The sequence below is a fragment of the Macaca thibetana genome, chromosome 11 (genome assembly GCF_024542745.1).
Source record: "Macaca thibetana thibetana isolate TM-01 chromosome 11, ASM2454274v1, whole genome shotgun sequence".
NCBI lineage: Eukaryota > Metazoa > Chordata > Mammalia > Primates > Cercopithecidae > Macaca > Macaca thibetana.
In genome coordinates, this window is record NC_065588.1 from 7595676 (window position 1) to 7610231 (window position 14556).

Sequence of the window (14556 nt, forward strand, 5' to 3'; positions counted from 1 at the left end):
ATAAAAGGGGTGGGAAGAAACTTTGGGAAGTGATGCATATTCTTATGGCCTTGATGGTGGTGATGGTTTCATGGGTTTACAGTTTTTCTTAAACTCATCAGGTTGTGTATATTAAATATGTACAGCTTTTTACATGTCAAACAAACTCATTTAAGGGCTTTAATAAAACGATAAAGGCAGTCCAGATAGCAAGAATTTGACAATGTCATACTTGCTAATGTGATTCTTGTTCAGTGAACATGACAATCCAGTCCCCTCATGCAGGCATCCTTCCAAGTTATAGAGGTTTCAGACTGTCTGTATTTAATGGTGCTGGTCAATGATTAATTACAACTTACTTCCCTTGCTTCTTTTGTTCTTAGTTAAGTCTCATCAAACTTATTATACAATTATATAATAAATTTCCTATGAAGAGTGTATATTCTGACCAATTTTCAAAAACATTCTGGCCTACTTGATAGTTACATTGCTAATTGCAAAACAATAATTTGAAGCTTTGTTTATACGTCATTCTGTTATAAATTTAGTACCAGATAAATTCTGCTGAATCAAATAATGTCTGGCTGCCCTTGGCAAAACTGGGTTTCTGTAACTGAAAAATCTGTAACTGAAGCCAAACACCTTTAAATAAAACTGTAAAATCCAAGACTATTTTGATTGCCAAGATACCCCCTTTATGGTTTTAACTATCATCCAGAAACTAAAATAAGGAGTAAAATTAGAGAATTGTATTTAGCTACATAACATAGACAATTGTACTGATAAAAAAAATTTTTTTTAAGTCAATGGAATCTATTTAGTGTGAAATATACGTTCACTTTCAATGTTCTTTAGATGGCATGTATTCATACTGTTTGCCCAGTAGATTATTAGTTCCTTGAGGACAAAATATGTAACACATAACTTTTTCTTATTTTTCACAGAATCAGTCATTGTGTCTAGTACACAACAAGAAAAAGCCCTAGAAAAATCATCTCTTTGTCACTTATAACTTATCTCTGTAGTTCTTTCTTCACTCAGAGTAGTATTCTCGCACTGTAAGCCAGTATTTTCATATGATTTACCAGCTTCTGGACTAAAGCCCCCTTCCTCACTTCTTCATTCTCCCATTCAGTTGTATTGTATCAAACCTAGATTTGACTTCCCTTTGTTCTCTTTTGTTTCTATACCTATATACCACCCTCATCATTACTACTTGCTTTCAATAGCTGTAATTTTGGCGAGAATTTGATACTCTATTTTGCACTTTGGGGGACATTTGTGGTCACTTAAACGTAGTGAAAATATAAAACTAACTTTTGCTAATTCTGCTGCTGATGTTCCTTTCACATCCAGGTAGCTGGAAGAAGTAAATAAATTATGTTTGCAGACTCAAATAATCCAATCAAACTAGTCTATAGGTGTCAATACCAAAGTAAAAATATAAATAACAAATTATTTAATCCGAGTTTCTTCTACAAAAACTGACTTAAAAAATATAATTATATATACAATATTGTGTTATGTGCCAAAATTGTTAAACATAATCAGAAGATATGTGTAGCAAAGTTTAATAAACAAGAAAAAACTATGTAAAATAAAGGATATTATCTCAAATTTGAAATTGTAACTGGATACTTTTATCTTCCCCATTTTGTCATGAGGAGAAATGTTTTCAAACCATGTAACAATTAAAACACATTTTAGGTTAAATAATAGAATTCTTAGGGGCTATTATGACATTTATAAATCAAAATAAAATGTCCACTTCAGTAGGCATTACTGCAAATTATCAAAAATGTTTTAAGAATTTCCTTGGATTTGTCTTTATAGTAAATTTGTAAACCACAAAATCATATCTGTCTTAATTCCTCTAAAATCTCCCAGGATTTTATCAATTGCAAAGTCCTCAAGCACTGCTGATATGCTGATACTAAATTTATATCTCTAATTCAGACATTTCTTCTGAGAATTTCCAGTGGGAATATCCACCTGCATATTTTCCAAGTACCTCAAAAATGTTCTAACACTCTTAGCATCTTGCTTTTAAATGGTACTACTGGCTACAAGGCTGTATACATAAGAAATTTGGGAAAAATTCTTACCCTTCTTTCTTTCTCACCTTTTTTTCACTTCTCTTGGTACTATCAAAGCTGCTGTGTAATTTTAACTCCAATCCATCCACTTATCTCTATCTTAACTATTTTAGCCCTAGTCAAACCACTATCATGTCTTACCTGACCTCCTTCAGGGTCTTCTTAACTCGTGTCTCTGCATCCAAGCTTGGCTCTCAAAAGCTGTTGTTCATTCAGTTAGTCCACAATATTATAATAATCAAATTTTATCATGGTAATTATCTGCATAAAACCCTTCAAAGAATACCCTTGGCTATTAAAATAAAGTCTAAAACTCTTGCCATAGCTCCCCAGTCTCTGAGTACAAGCCCTCAGCTTCATCAACTATCACGCAACCTCTGAGTACAAGCCCTCAGCTTCATCAACTATCACGCAACCTTCCTCATTAAGTTACAGCTACTCCAGTGTTTTCTCTACCCTTGGAGGCCACCAAGTCCTTTCTTACTTCAGGAGAATTGGGTTTGTCCCTTTGAAATACTGTTTGTTGAAAAACTGCTTTTAACACCTCAGATTTCAGTAACCCAGTTCTAAAGACCTACATTAAGTAAGTTATCCTATTAAATAATCTGATACTAATTTGTATCTTTATTTCAAAACATTTATTGGAGTTTACAACCCTGTAGATATTCGTAGAAGAAAAAACAGAAGAAATTAGAAGGCTTTACAGAAGGTTCTAAGTACTCTTCCTGACTTTGAACTACTCCAAGACTTTAAGTTCTTTCAGATTATTATTCACTTTTTGTAAGAATTCTGTCAGCCAGTAGGAGACAGATCACTTAGAAATTAAAGAATATTGTATCTTCCTGAAATTCCAAACATAAAAAAAATGATCGAGAGGAACTGGATTTTAAGAATAGGAACAAAGACATCATATTTTCTATGCCTCTTCCACCTTCCCGAGTTTCTAATAAATTAACCAGTTAAAACATAAACATGTATAGGTCACCTAAAATTGCTGAAAACTATGCTAATTGTTAGGAATAAATAAGTCTAAAATAATTCCCATCCCTCTGGTATTAGCATATTTGAGAGAAGGCAAGAAATTAAATAACTAAAATGTTATTAACACATGAAGAATTAGGACAGAGTGCCATCACAGCATATGAATAGGATATGTTTATATTTGAGAAAGTCTTCCCTGAGGAAATGTTCTTTAAGATGACGTTAATGGATAACCAAATTTAGCTAAGAGAAATGAAGGAGGAAGAGTTTTTTTCTACCTAGAGGAAAAGAATGTCTCAATGTTCTGAGGTGGGACAGAAAATATCACGTACATGAAAGAACGCAGCAGAGATCAAGCAGAAAAGAGGAGAGAGTAGCAACATCTTGCAGATAATAAGAAATTTCCTGTATTACTTTAAGGTCAACTAAATGTGCTTCAAAAAACATCACTTCCGCTGCAGTGTGGAGAATGGATGTGAAGGTGTTTGTAACGACTGCAGAGAGGCCACTGGGGAGAGGTCGTTGCTTTCCATAGTGACTTCTTAGAGGTGGTGAGTGATTGTTGCTTGGTTTATATTGATAGCAATGAAAATCGTGAAAAGAAGCCACATTCTTCAGCCGGGTGTGGTGGCTCTGCAGTGAGCAGAGATCGCGCCACTGCACTCTAGCCTGGGCAACAGCCTGGGTGACAGAATGAGACTCTGTCCCCCCAAAAAAGAAGCACATTTTAAAATATTTAAATAGTATAATCATTTCCATCTGGTCATGTAATGAATATAGTGTGCTAACAGAGAAATGAAGGACTTAAAAGTGATCCCCTAGTTGAACAACAAGAACACATAGACACAGAGCCGGGAGCATCACACACCGGGGCCCGTGCGGGGAGTGGGGGGCTGGGGGAAGGATAGCATTAGGAGAAATACCTAATGCAAATGATGAGTTGATGGGTGCAGCAAACCAATATGGCACATGTATACCTATGTAACAAACCTGCACGTTGTGCACATGTACCCTAGAACTTAAAGTATATTAAAAAAAAGTGATCCCTTAGATTTCTGACTTGAACAATGAAGTGGGAAGTAATGCTATTTACTGAGCTTAGGAAGATTTGATGATGAGTAAACAAGGATAATAAGCTTACTTTTGGAAACATTAAGGTTCAGGTACACGGATATATGTATCTAGAGCTCTTAGGAGGTGTCTGGTGTGGAATTTTTGTTAAGCTAAGAAAGTAAATTGCCAAGGGTCCAAAATGTACCTGAACCTTAACGTTTCCAAAAGTAACGTTAAGCTAAGAAAGTAAATTGCCAAGGGAAAGAGTGTAGTGTGAGATTAGGGACTTAGTCCTGAGGAAATCTAAGTTTTGGTAGCTGGAAAGAATTAGTAAAGTGGGGAAACCAGACTAAGAATGAGTGACCTCAGAGAAAGAAGGGGAAAATATGATATTATGTCAGGAAGTTATTTGAAAAAGGTTTTTAGAAAAAAAGATTTGATCAGCCTATGGAATACTGCTGAGTAATCGGAAATATTAAAACTCAAAATGTGCTTTACATTTATTAGGAAGAGCAGTTTTAGGAAGAGTGTTTAGGAAAACTCCAGAATGGAGCAATTTCAGGGGTAACAAAAATTTGTTATAACCAGAGAAAACTCTTCTCCAGAGAATGATTGACCCTTTTCTTTCCATACATACTATTTCTAAACAAATTGTTCCTTTCTTCTACATGTCTTGGGCTCTTACCATAACAAGTTAATGTGACATCCTCATAGTGACTGCAGTCATGATTTCCCCATCCACGATGTCTGCAATTCCAGATTGCCAACTCATTCCCCTGGCATATAATGTCATCCAGCCAAATGGGGCCCAATACAGCAGGGCTATCAACAACTCCAGAAGAAATAAAAGAAGATGGACATCCTAGTTGCCTGCACACCACGGCAGCAGTATTCGAGTTCCACCCATCATCACATATAGTCCCCCACCTTTCTTGGAATTTCACCTCCACTCTCCCTGAACAGGAGCTGTTTCCATCCACTAGCCTCAAACCCAGATTGGCTTCACCTATGAAAAAGACAAGCAGACATATGAAAAATTGATTCAACTTTGAACCTGAAATAAAATCAAAAGGATTCTTAGAAGATAGCCCTGTTATGAATGAAGTTACCAAAAAATAAAAAAAAAAACCTAACTGAAAATACTTATAGGAGGGGTAGGTGAGACTGTTTTCTAAACACAAATATACAAACAAACAAACAAACAAAATCCTAGGTGAAAAAATCAATCATTAGCATGATATTCTTTATCGTTTTGCTTTAATTTTATACTTCATTTTTCAGAAAATATTTGTTCTGTTAGTGTACCTGGTACATGAAAAAGGGCACTGAAATCAAAACTATCCCTGCTCCCAACCTTCTTAATTTCTTTCTAAACTCAATTACAGTTATGATAAAGATATTACATTGGTAACTGTAATATATTCTCTCTCTCTCTGTCTCTCTCTCTCCATTTCTTTCTAAACTCAGTTACAGTTATAAAAAGAAAAGCAATTAAACATTACTTTGGAAGTAAGGGAAGGGTAGAATATATAAAATATTTTCTACACCTCCCAGAGGAATACCATTAAAGTCAAAATAGAAACCCCTACCTTCCAGCAGATGATTCCTGAGGGTAGGTCTTACCTTGCCTTCCTACTCTAGTTAGACTCTTACCATAACAGTTCACACCAACATCTTCTCCATGATTACAATCATGGCTTCCCCATTCCCGGTGTTGACATTCCCAGAGAGCTGACTCATTTCCATAACAGGAAACATCATCAAGCCAAATTTTTCCATATCTAGTCACGGCTTGTCCAAAATGAAACATGGTGAAAGAAAATGGACATCCAAGCTGTTTGCACACGACAATTGAGGCAGCAGGGTTCCACCCATCATCACACACAGTTCCCCACTGTCCCTGGAATTTCACCTCCACTCTGCCAGAGCAGGGACCATCTCCATCGACCAGCCTCAACTCCAAATCTGTTCCATCTACAAGAAAGACAGAAACATACATTAGAGATGGCAAAGATTAGAAGGCAGAAATAATATAAGTAGGTGAGATGGATGATGATCATTTAGCTTAAATGTTGTTATTAGAACTTATAGTAGAGAGAAAAGAAAAATGAGAAAATTTGAGGTGAGAAGCTTTAATTTTTCATGAAAGGGAACTAGAGACCACATTGCAGCATAGTTTTGCTTTGCATTGTAATGTGAAAATAAAAAGAAGGGAAAGAAATTTTTCCTTTCTATGCAATTCCCACCAATATAAACCACAGAAAAGGTAAGGTTGGCTGTTTTGCAGGCAGAATGAAAGTCCCTTGGCTAGTCAGTTTCAAAATAATCTGTATCTGAGGATTCCACCTCACATTTTTGAAGGAGATATTTTATATACTTAACAATTGAAAACATCCTGTAAGGTTGACATAATAATTTTCTACTCAATAAAATCTACAGCATTAAATACTTTTGAGTATTTATATCCTCAAATGTTTTAAATACATTCTGCAATAGGCTTTGCAGGAGGAGAAGACCTAGTCATCCATGATTGTAGCATGTTACTCCACCTTCCCTAATCAACAGCTATGTGGATCACAGGTAGACAACCACTTCAGAAAAGGTCAGTCCTTCAGATGACCACTGACTACTCATAATCCCGTCTTAAAAATTTGAAATAAGTAAAATGGATTTTAAAAAATCCTAAGTGAAAAAAATCCACTTAAAACAAGTGAAAATTAATATTAACCCAAATCTACTTGTAAGCCAAAATTTTGAGGAACAGACAATAAAAATTTAATTGGGAAGCCAATGTGAAGGGAGAAAACTTTAAAGCAACCATGACTTTTCAACGTGAAACTTTATGGTGAATTCTGTGCATATGATGACGATGAGAGGGTGTGTTAGTAAGAAGAGCAAGTGAGCCAAAGGGACAGAGAGAAGCAATAAGGAGGAAGAAAAAGAGGGAAAAAGAGAAAGAAAGAGAAGGAGAGAGGAAGAGACAGAGAGAGAGAGAGAAACAGGGCGAGAGAATACAATAGAAAAGGCTTCCCATTTCTGAGTTTCAGTCCACAATGGCTCAGTGAGAACATATTTTTCACAAGAGATAACAATATTCTTTCTGAAAGTGGATTGTGAGTTAACCATAAGTCTTCATTCAGTGTGGTCTTGCCTATACTATACTCATGAGAGTAACCAGAAATTTTGGTTTCTTTATATTTCTCTTTCTGAGTTCCTAGTGCTGCTACTGTTTCCTATTTCTTTCTATATGTACATTTTTCTTTTTAGTTGAAATGTGTGTGAGGGGCATTCTAATGCCTGTGCCCATATCATATAACTCATAAGTCTAATGAAAGCTCTTAAAAATGTAGTTGGTACACACGCACACACACATACACAGAGATATATATTCTAATATGATTGATATTTGCCATTTCTATTTTTTCAATATATTGATTAAGGTATTTTTTCAATGTGTACATTAGGATTTCTACTAATTTTCAGACATACCAAATTTCTACCAAGGTGTGATAAAAATTATTGAAGAAAACTTGATAAATTAAGAACTTCTTCAAAATACACCATATAAAAAGTGAAAAGTCACAAATGTGAAGAATATATTAGCAACACATATTATGACTATGGAAAAGTCTCTAGATTATATTTTTTAAATGTATATATTTAGAAAAATAAGCAAAATGGGCAAATGACTTGAACAGATATTTCACAGAAGAAAACAAAAGGCATGACCATTAAATACATGGAGAAATGCCTAAACTTGTTAGTCTTAAGGAAATTGAAAGTTAAGATGAAAAGATATAGCTTTATACTCTCTTGATTGGCAAAACTTTAGAACTCTGAATATTTAAAATATTAGTGAGGATATGGGTCATTGAAAATACATATACATTGTTGGCAGAATTCATCCTATTTGGTAAAGTTGAAAACATGCACATCCCAGAACCTGGTAATTCTACTTCTACCTATAGAACCTAGTAAACTCCCACAAATCTGCACCAGAGACATATTTATAGCAGTATATTTGACCATAGTAATGAAAAATCCACATAACTATTGACAGGATAATAGATGAATTCATTGGGAATATTTATTTATACAAGATAATATATTTTGCTTCATGAAAACTGAATTAATTATAGCCATTGTAACAACAGAGATGAAGCTTAGAAATATAATATTGAAAGATAAAAGCAAGTCCCAGAACACTAAATGCAGTTTGATATATTATAAAGCTTAAAATAAACAAAACTAAACAATACATTATTTCTGCATCTACATCTATCATATTATTAGAAAGTATTTTATTATTAAAAAGTAAGGTAGTGAGAAATGCACAATTCAGGATAGACATTTTCTCTGGTGGGGTTGGAAGGTAGGTGGGAGAGAAGAAGAAAACATACTTAGAAAAAAGTGGTTGATAAAAATCCAGTTACCTGTTTGAGGAATGGATTTATGTGTGACATTACATTAGCTTAATGATTTGTATATATGTTGTAAAATGGCCATTTTTGTCTAATAAAATATAATATTAAACATCAGGAAATGTAAAGCATTTTAAAAGCAAATACATCGGCCAGGCACGGTGGCTCACACCTGTAATCCCAGCACTTTGGGAGGCCGAGGCAGGCAGATCACGAGGTCAGGAGATTGAGACCATCCTGGCTAACACGGTAAAACCCCGTCTCTACAAAAAATGCAAAAAATTAGCCGGGCGTGGTGGCAGGCGCCTGTAGTCCCAGCTACTCGGGAGGCTGAGGCAGGAGAATGGCCTGAACCCAGGAGGTGGAGCTTGCAGTGAGCCGAGATCGCGCCACTGCACCCTAGCCTGGGCGACTGAGCGAGACTCCATCTCAAAAAACAAAAACAAAAACAAATACATTAATCAAAAATATCTGTAACTGGGCAAGAACCAATACTATTTTGGAGTATACAAAGATATAGTAATATTATCTAAGATTAAACAGAAATAAGAAAATTGCACAAATAAAGTAAGCATTCAATTAAAATAAATAATCATTTGAATACCATGATTAAATCTCAACAGCATTTAAAATGTTAATTTAGCCCAGATGCCATGGCTCATGTCTGTAATTTCAGCACTCAGAAAGGCAGAGATGGGAGGATTGCTTGAGGCCAGGAGTTCCAGATCAGCCTGGACAACATAGTGAGACTCTATCTATACAAAAAAATTTTTTAATTAGCTGAGTATAGTGGCACACATCTGTAGCTGCACTCCAGCCTGGGTGACAGAGTGAAGCTCTGTCTCTTTAAAAAAAAGAATCTAACGACAATGAAATTTTATTTAAACTACAAATTTGGCACTAATGAAAAATATAGAAAATAATGAAAAACCTTAAAAATAACAATTTCTGTGTTAGATCTATGAAATGTAATATATTTGAAAAATTATTGAAATACCAAGCAATTAAATAACTTCAATAATCACTCATAAGGTCTTATTAAAATCTATTTGGGTATATCCAAATGATGGAAAACTACACAGCCAATAAAACAAGGTATTATAAGTGATATGTGATAAAATAAAAATGTTAAAGAACTATACAGGTAATAACCAATAGATAAAATATAATGCAAAATTTTCTTAAAACATTATTATATAAAACTATAAAAAATGCCACAAATTGGTATTTTAAACAACCGTGCTTTTCTCTGGCTGTTAATATATTAATACATATATTTATTTATTTATTTTTTATTATACTTTAAGTTCTAGGGTACATGTGCACAATGTGCAGGTTTGTTACATATGTATACATGTGCTGTGTTGGTGTACTGCACCCATTAACTCGTCATTTACATTAGGTATTTCTCCTAATGCTATCCCTCCCCCATCCTCCCACCCTGTGACAAGCCCCAGTGTGTGATGTTCTCCACCCTGTGTGCAAGTGTTCTCACTGTTTAGTTCCCACCTTATGAGTGAGAACATGCAGTGCTTGGTTTTCTGTCCTTGAGATAGTTTGCTCAGAATGATGGTTTCCAGCTTCATCCACGTCCCTACAAAGGACATGAATTCATCCTTTTTTATGGCTGCATAGTATTCCATGGTGTATAACCCATATATGTTTTTAATTTTGTTTAATTCTTTGATTTCTGTATCTTGTAAGTTTTTATTAACCTATTTTTCTATTTGCAAAAATACAATATCCATATTTTTTCAATGAGACATTTTACATTTGGAAACTATCTTTATCTTTTTTCTTTTCTTTTTTTTTTTTTTTTTTTTTGAGATGGAGTCTTGCTCTGTCGCCCAGGCTAGAGTGTAGTGGCATGATCTAGGCTCACTGTAACCTCCGCCTCCTGGGTTCAAGCAATTCTCCCACCTCAGCCCCCCAGGTAGCTGGGGTTATAGGCGCAACCACCACACCCAGCTAATTTTTGTATTTTTAATAGAGACGTGGTTTCACTATGTTGGCCAGGCTGGTCTCGAACTCCTGACCTCAGGTGATCTCCCCGCCTTGGCCTCCCAAAGTGCTGAGATTACAGGCCTGAGCCACTGTGCCCGGCTGAACTTGGAAATTATCTTTATCTGAAGGAGAAAAATGTCAACAAAAAATTTAATATGAAATGAGTAAAAATAATTTAGACACCTTTATTTACAGGATATAGTTATTGAAGGTCCAACATTATTTTTACATGTTCTATTTCCCTCAAAATATGCATTTAGAGTAGTGAGTAGGGGAAAGGTAGGATAGAGGATTGTAAGCCCAAAAGTCATCATCCATCAGAACTCACTAAAACTGCTGATGAGAAAGCAGGAATTCAGGAGCAGGATGCAAGTTACCATAGCAGAGAAAAGGTTCTGATGACAGCAGCATCTTCCAAAATCTGGAGAAACAAAATATAGCAGGGTAGAATTTCATGTATTTCTAAGAAGTGTCAGATGACCTCAATGACTTAAATCCAAAATAATATAGAAGGAGTAAGATGAATTATTCTTCCACCTGTCAAGGATACCACAAAAGAAAGTCCTTTTCCCAGGAAAAGCCACAGGATTAGCTCCTGTTTGTGATGGAAAGGCACCAAATGGTTTGTAACAGGGCAGATATTTTAGCACATGATTCACTGAAAAATTGCATTCTATGTCCAAATATATTTTGTGGCTGTTTGGGGTAATTGATTAGCATTTTGGGTTATTGAGTTATTTTTACTTCTCAACGCTTTGACCCTCTCCTCAGTTTTACTAATGTGTTTTTCCTCCTAACGTTATCACCCTACTTTGTTCATTCATTTGCTCCTTTTTGGAGTATGACATATGTACCAGATCTTGTGCTTCATTATGGGAACAGAGGAATGAATAAGAGTTCTTGCCTGCATTCCACTCAGTGGCTTGTGACTGGAATGTACAAGCAAATCAACATTTGGAGGTCACTATAATAACTGCTGATTGAGCTCATGATTATTTACCAAAGCTATCCACTTTTCTTCAGGGTCACTATGTTATTATTCCTACAGAATCTTGCCACTTCCTCACTACTCCCTGTCTTTTCAGTCATGCTCAGTTCTGCATCTAATAAAGTTTATGCTACACATGTGCAGAAAGAATGAATTGAGATAGGCAGGAGCAATACACAAGCGAAGGAGTTGAGAATTTATTCTGAGTGTTATTTGGAGACTTTAAAGAATTTAATCAGGGTGTAATAAATAAAATTTACATTATAGAAAGATTATTTTAAAGGAAGATGGGATGATTAATTCATAGAGATAAATAAATATATAAGAAATACTTAAAAATAATATTTATCATCCTGTTTACTTGAGGGGTATGTAACAGCTGTAACTGCTACAGAACTATCTTAAATAGTATTTTCATTAGTATCTTATGGAAAAGATGAAGTCAGAGTTAAACTGAGCATGTGTAATCCCAGACAACAAAAAACAACAACCCTAAGAGGACAGAAGGAACAGTACCCAACGTGGAAAGGCCCATGCTGCTTGGGCCATGCAAAAGCAGAGACAGAAGGCGCGAGCTGCTTTGGTGGACATCTTTAGTTTTTCAAGTGATGCTTTGAAACTAACATGGATCCTGGGCACTTCTCTAAGAAGAAGCAATCCCAAGTGAGTTTAGCAACAGTCAGCAATAACCATAGAGGAGACATTAGTATTACAACTATCATCAGTCACATCCATCATTCTTGGAAAATGTACCCAAATCAAGAGAAAATCCTCCCTATAGAACCAAACAGGGAGAATAAGTGTGGAATGGGCAATTAGTGTCCCAATTTCCTTCTTTTCCATCTTGTCCAAAACACTTACTGAGTTGGTCTTCTTTTTTCTCTTATTTCTTTTGTTCCTAATGATAATATTTAGTTCCATCAAACCTCATGTGTACGATTATCCTAGGAGGACATTTCATCTGCCTAAATCCTTCCAGAAAACTCTGAGTGCCCATTTGTAAGAATGGTTAGAGCTAAAGATGAACTATAAAGAAGAAAAGGATAGTAAGCTCTGACACCAACACAATCCAGATCTGATGAATGTGAACAAACAGTGCAGTAGGAAAGTCTTGAGAAGGGGTACTATTAAAGTATAATTGCCAGAACTTGTGACCCTCTATATATCTAATACCATCTCACCAATTCAAGACCTTCATCTTTCCCATTCCTTTTCTAATTAGATACATGGCAGACAGCATGTTGAAAGTTAAATAATGTTACCTTTTAAGTAACACACATGAATTATGAAAAACTGTAATTCATTAAGATGAGTCTTGCCAGATAGAAGGCAGCCAAGCTTCTCAAACTGTAGAAAGCCTTTTTCAAAAAAGAGGCTTTGAAAAATATCAGAATTTCTGCTGGTTTTCTAGAAATATGCTGGTCTTTAGTCATAAGCAAAATAGTTACAAAATATTAAGTTGACTTGTAGTAATTGCACTGAGGAATGGCACAGAGACACAGTGCCAACAGAAGGAGCACTGCATTTTCAAAAGCCTCAATCCTATTTAGGAGTTATAAGTCCCGAATACAGCAAAAACCTCCCTTCGTGATTCTTTATTTCCACTAAATGTCTACGAAGTGCAAGTTGAAAGGATACTACTAATTTCAGACGTGCTCTGAAATACTTCTTAGCCATATATTCCTTTCTTAGTCCTTACTCTTTAGGGTCCATCAAAGACCTATTCTTTGTTTTTTATCATAATGTCTTTTTATTTATTTGCTTTATTAAAATTTATAGCAGAAAGATCAAGGGCTCAGACTTAGCTGGTCCTGAATTTAAATCATACTTTAGATTCTACTATATGACCTTACATAAATCAGTTAGTCCTTATAAGTCTTCATGTTCCATCTACCAAGGGAGACAATGATATCTGTAAAATAGGTTACATGCGTGAATTAAATTGAAATGACCTAAAGCATTTACTGTAGTACCTGGCACTTGAGAACAATAAGTTTCTAATTTATCCCTTCTTTCCATTTCCACAACTTTATATCCTTGTGTGATTTCTAATCTCCAGTCTTTAGAATACATTTTCTGTTTACTTTATTAATGATTTCCTCCTTTCTTGAATTTCAATTTTGCCTCCAATATTGCTGCTACTCTAAGTTCCAAAAAACTTCCAATTTTTTTACATTTCTCATGTCCTGTTTTCTTTTTACCTTACTATATAATATTTATATCTGTCTGTTGTTACACATATTCTTACTATACCCACCATCTCCCAAATGGCAGAGCAAAATAAAAGTAAACCCTTACCAATATGCCAAGAGTTTTGAGGCAGCATCATTATGGGACTATCTCTTCCTGAGTCCTGATTTAACTCCTGGGTCCTCTTATATGTAATCTCAGAAGTGTACTTATGAGGTGAAAACAGATCTGCTATTTGGAAATGACAATAATGTAAAATTGAGTTCATAGTTCTCCAAAGGGGAAGTCATTATAAAAGCTGAGGTTGTTTTTTCTTTGCCACTTCCTTAGCACGTTAGGATATGGAAAACAAAGGAAGTTAAATAATATGCCTGGAAAGTCTCACAGAATAAAGAGGACTGTAAATTTCCACTCTAAATTTTAAAAAAGACTCATGTTTCACATTTAAAAATTTTTGCTCTATAAATGTGATCTTGTAAGCATAGTTTTATAGATATTTAAAAGATAAAATATATCATCAAATTTGTTTGCTTTAGCATACATATTTCAACCAGTTATGCTGAAAGGATCAGAAGAGGTTACATTGCTGAAAACTGGCTAGTCTATGAAAGCTTTGCTGATGAAACACGAGCACAGATAAACATATTTGAAAAAGTTCATGTCTATAAAAATGTTTAACAAAAATGGAGTCTTTTAAAAGTGGTTTTTTTATTGTTAATGATTATGTAAAAGAAAATAAAGCTAGGTCATCAAATGAGTTTGGACAATATTCGTTTAAATGATACCAACCATTAGGCAGAAAACCATGAGTGGCTTCTGAGCTCATAGTGATTGCTCTGTGTTT

The 14556-nt window shown here is 35.0% G+C and overlaps 1 protein-coding gene across 2 annotated transcripts in view; it reads right to left on the reverse strand.

Annotated features, from left to right (window-relative positions):
• Positions 1-14152, reverse strand: part of CD163L1 (CD163 molecule like 1) — an 82304-nt gene extending 68152 nt beyond the window's left edge. Inside the window, exons 1-4 of one of the 2 annotated variants that reach the window (XM_050749515.1) lie at positions 13821-14152; positions 10863-10955; positions 5763-6083; positions 4795-5115 (exon numbers count right to left, since the gene is read on the reverse strand). In XM_050749515.1, the coding sequence (XP_050605472.1) occupies positions 4795-5115; positions 5763-6083; positions 10863-10955; positions 13821-13980 (895 nt within the window). In that variant the 5' untranslated portion in view covers positions 13981-14152. The remainder of the gene's footprint in view (positions 1-4794; positions 5116-5762; positions 6084-10862; positions 10956-13820) is intronic. The other variant, XM_050749516.1, reaches the window with a different exon arrangement.
• Positions 14153-14556: the final 404 nt, after the last annotated feature.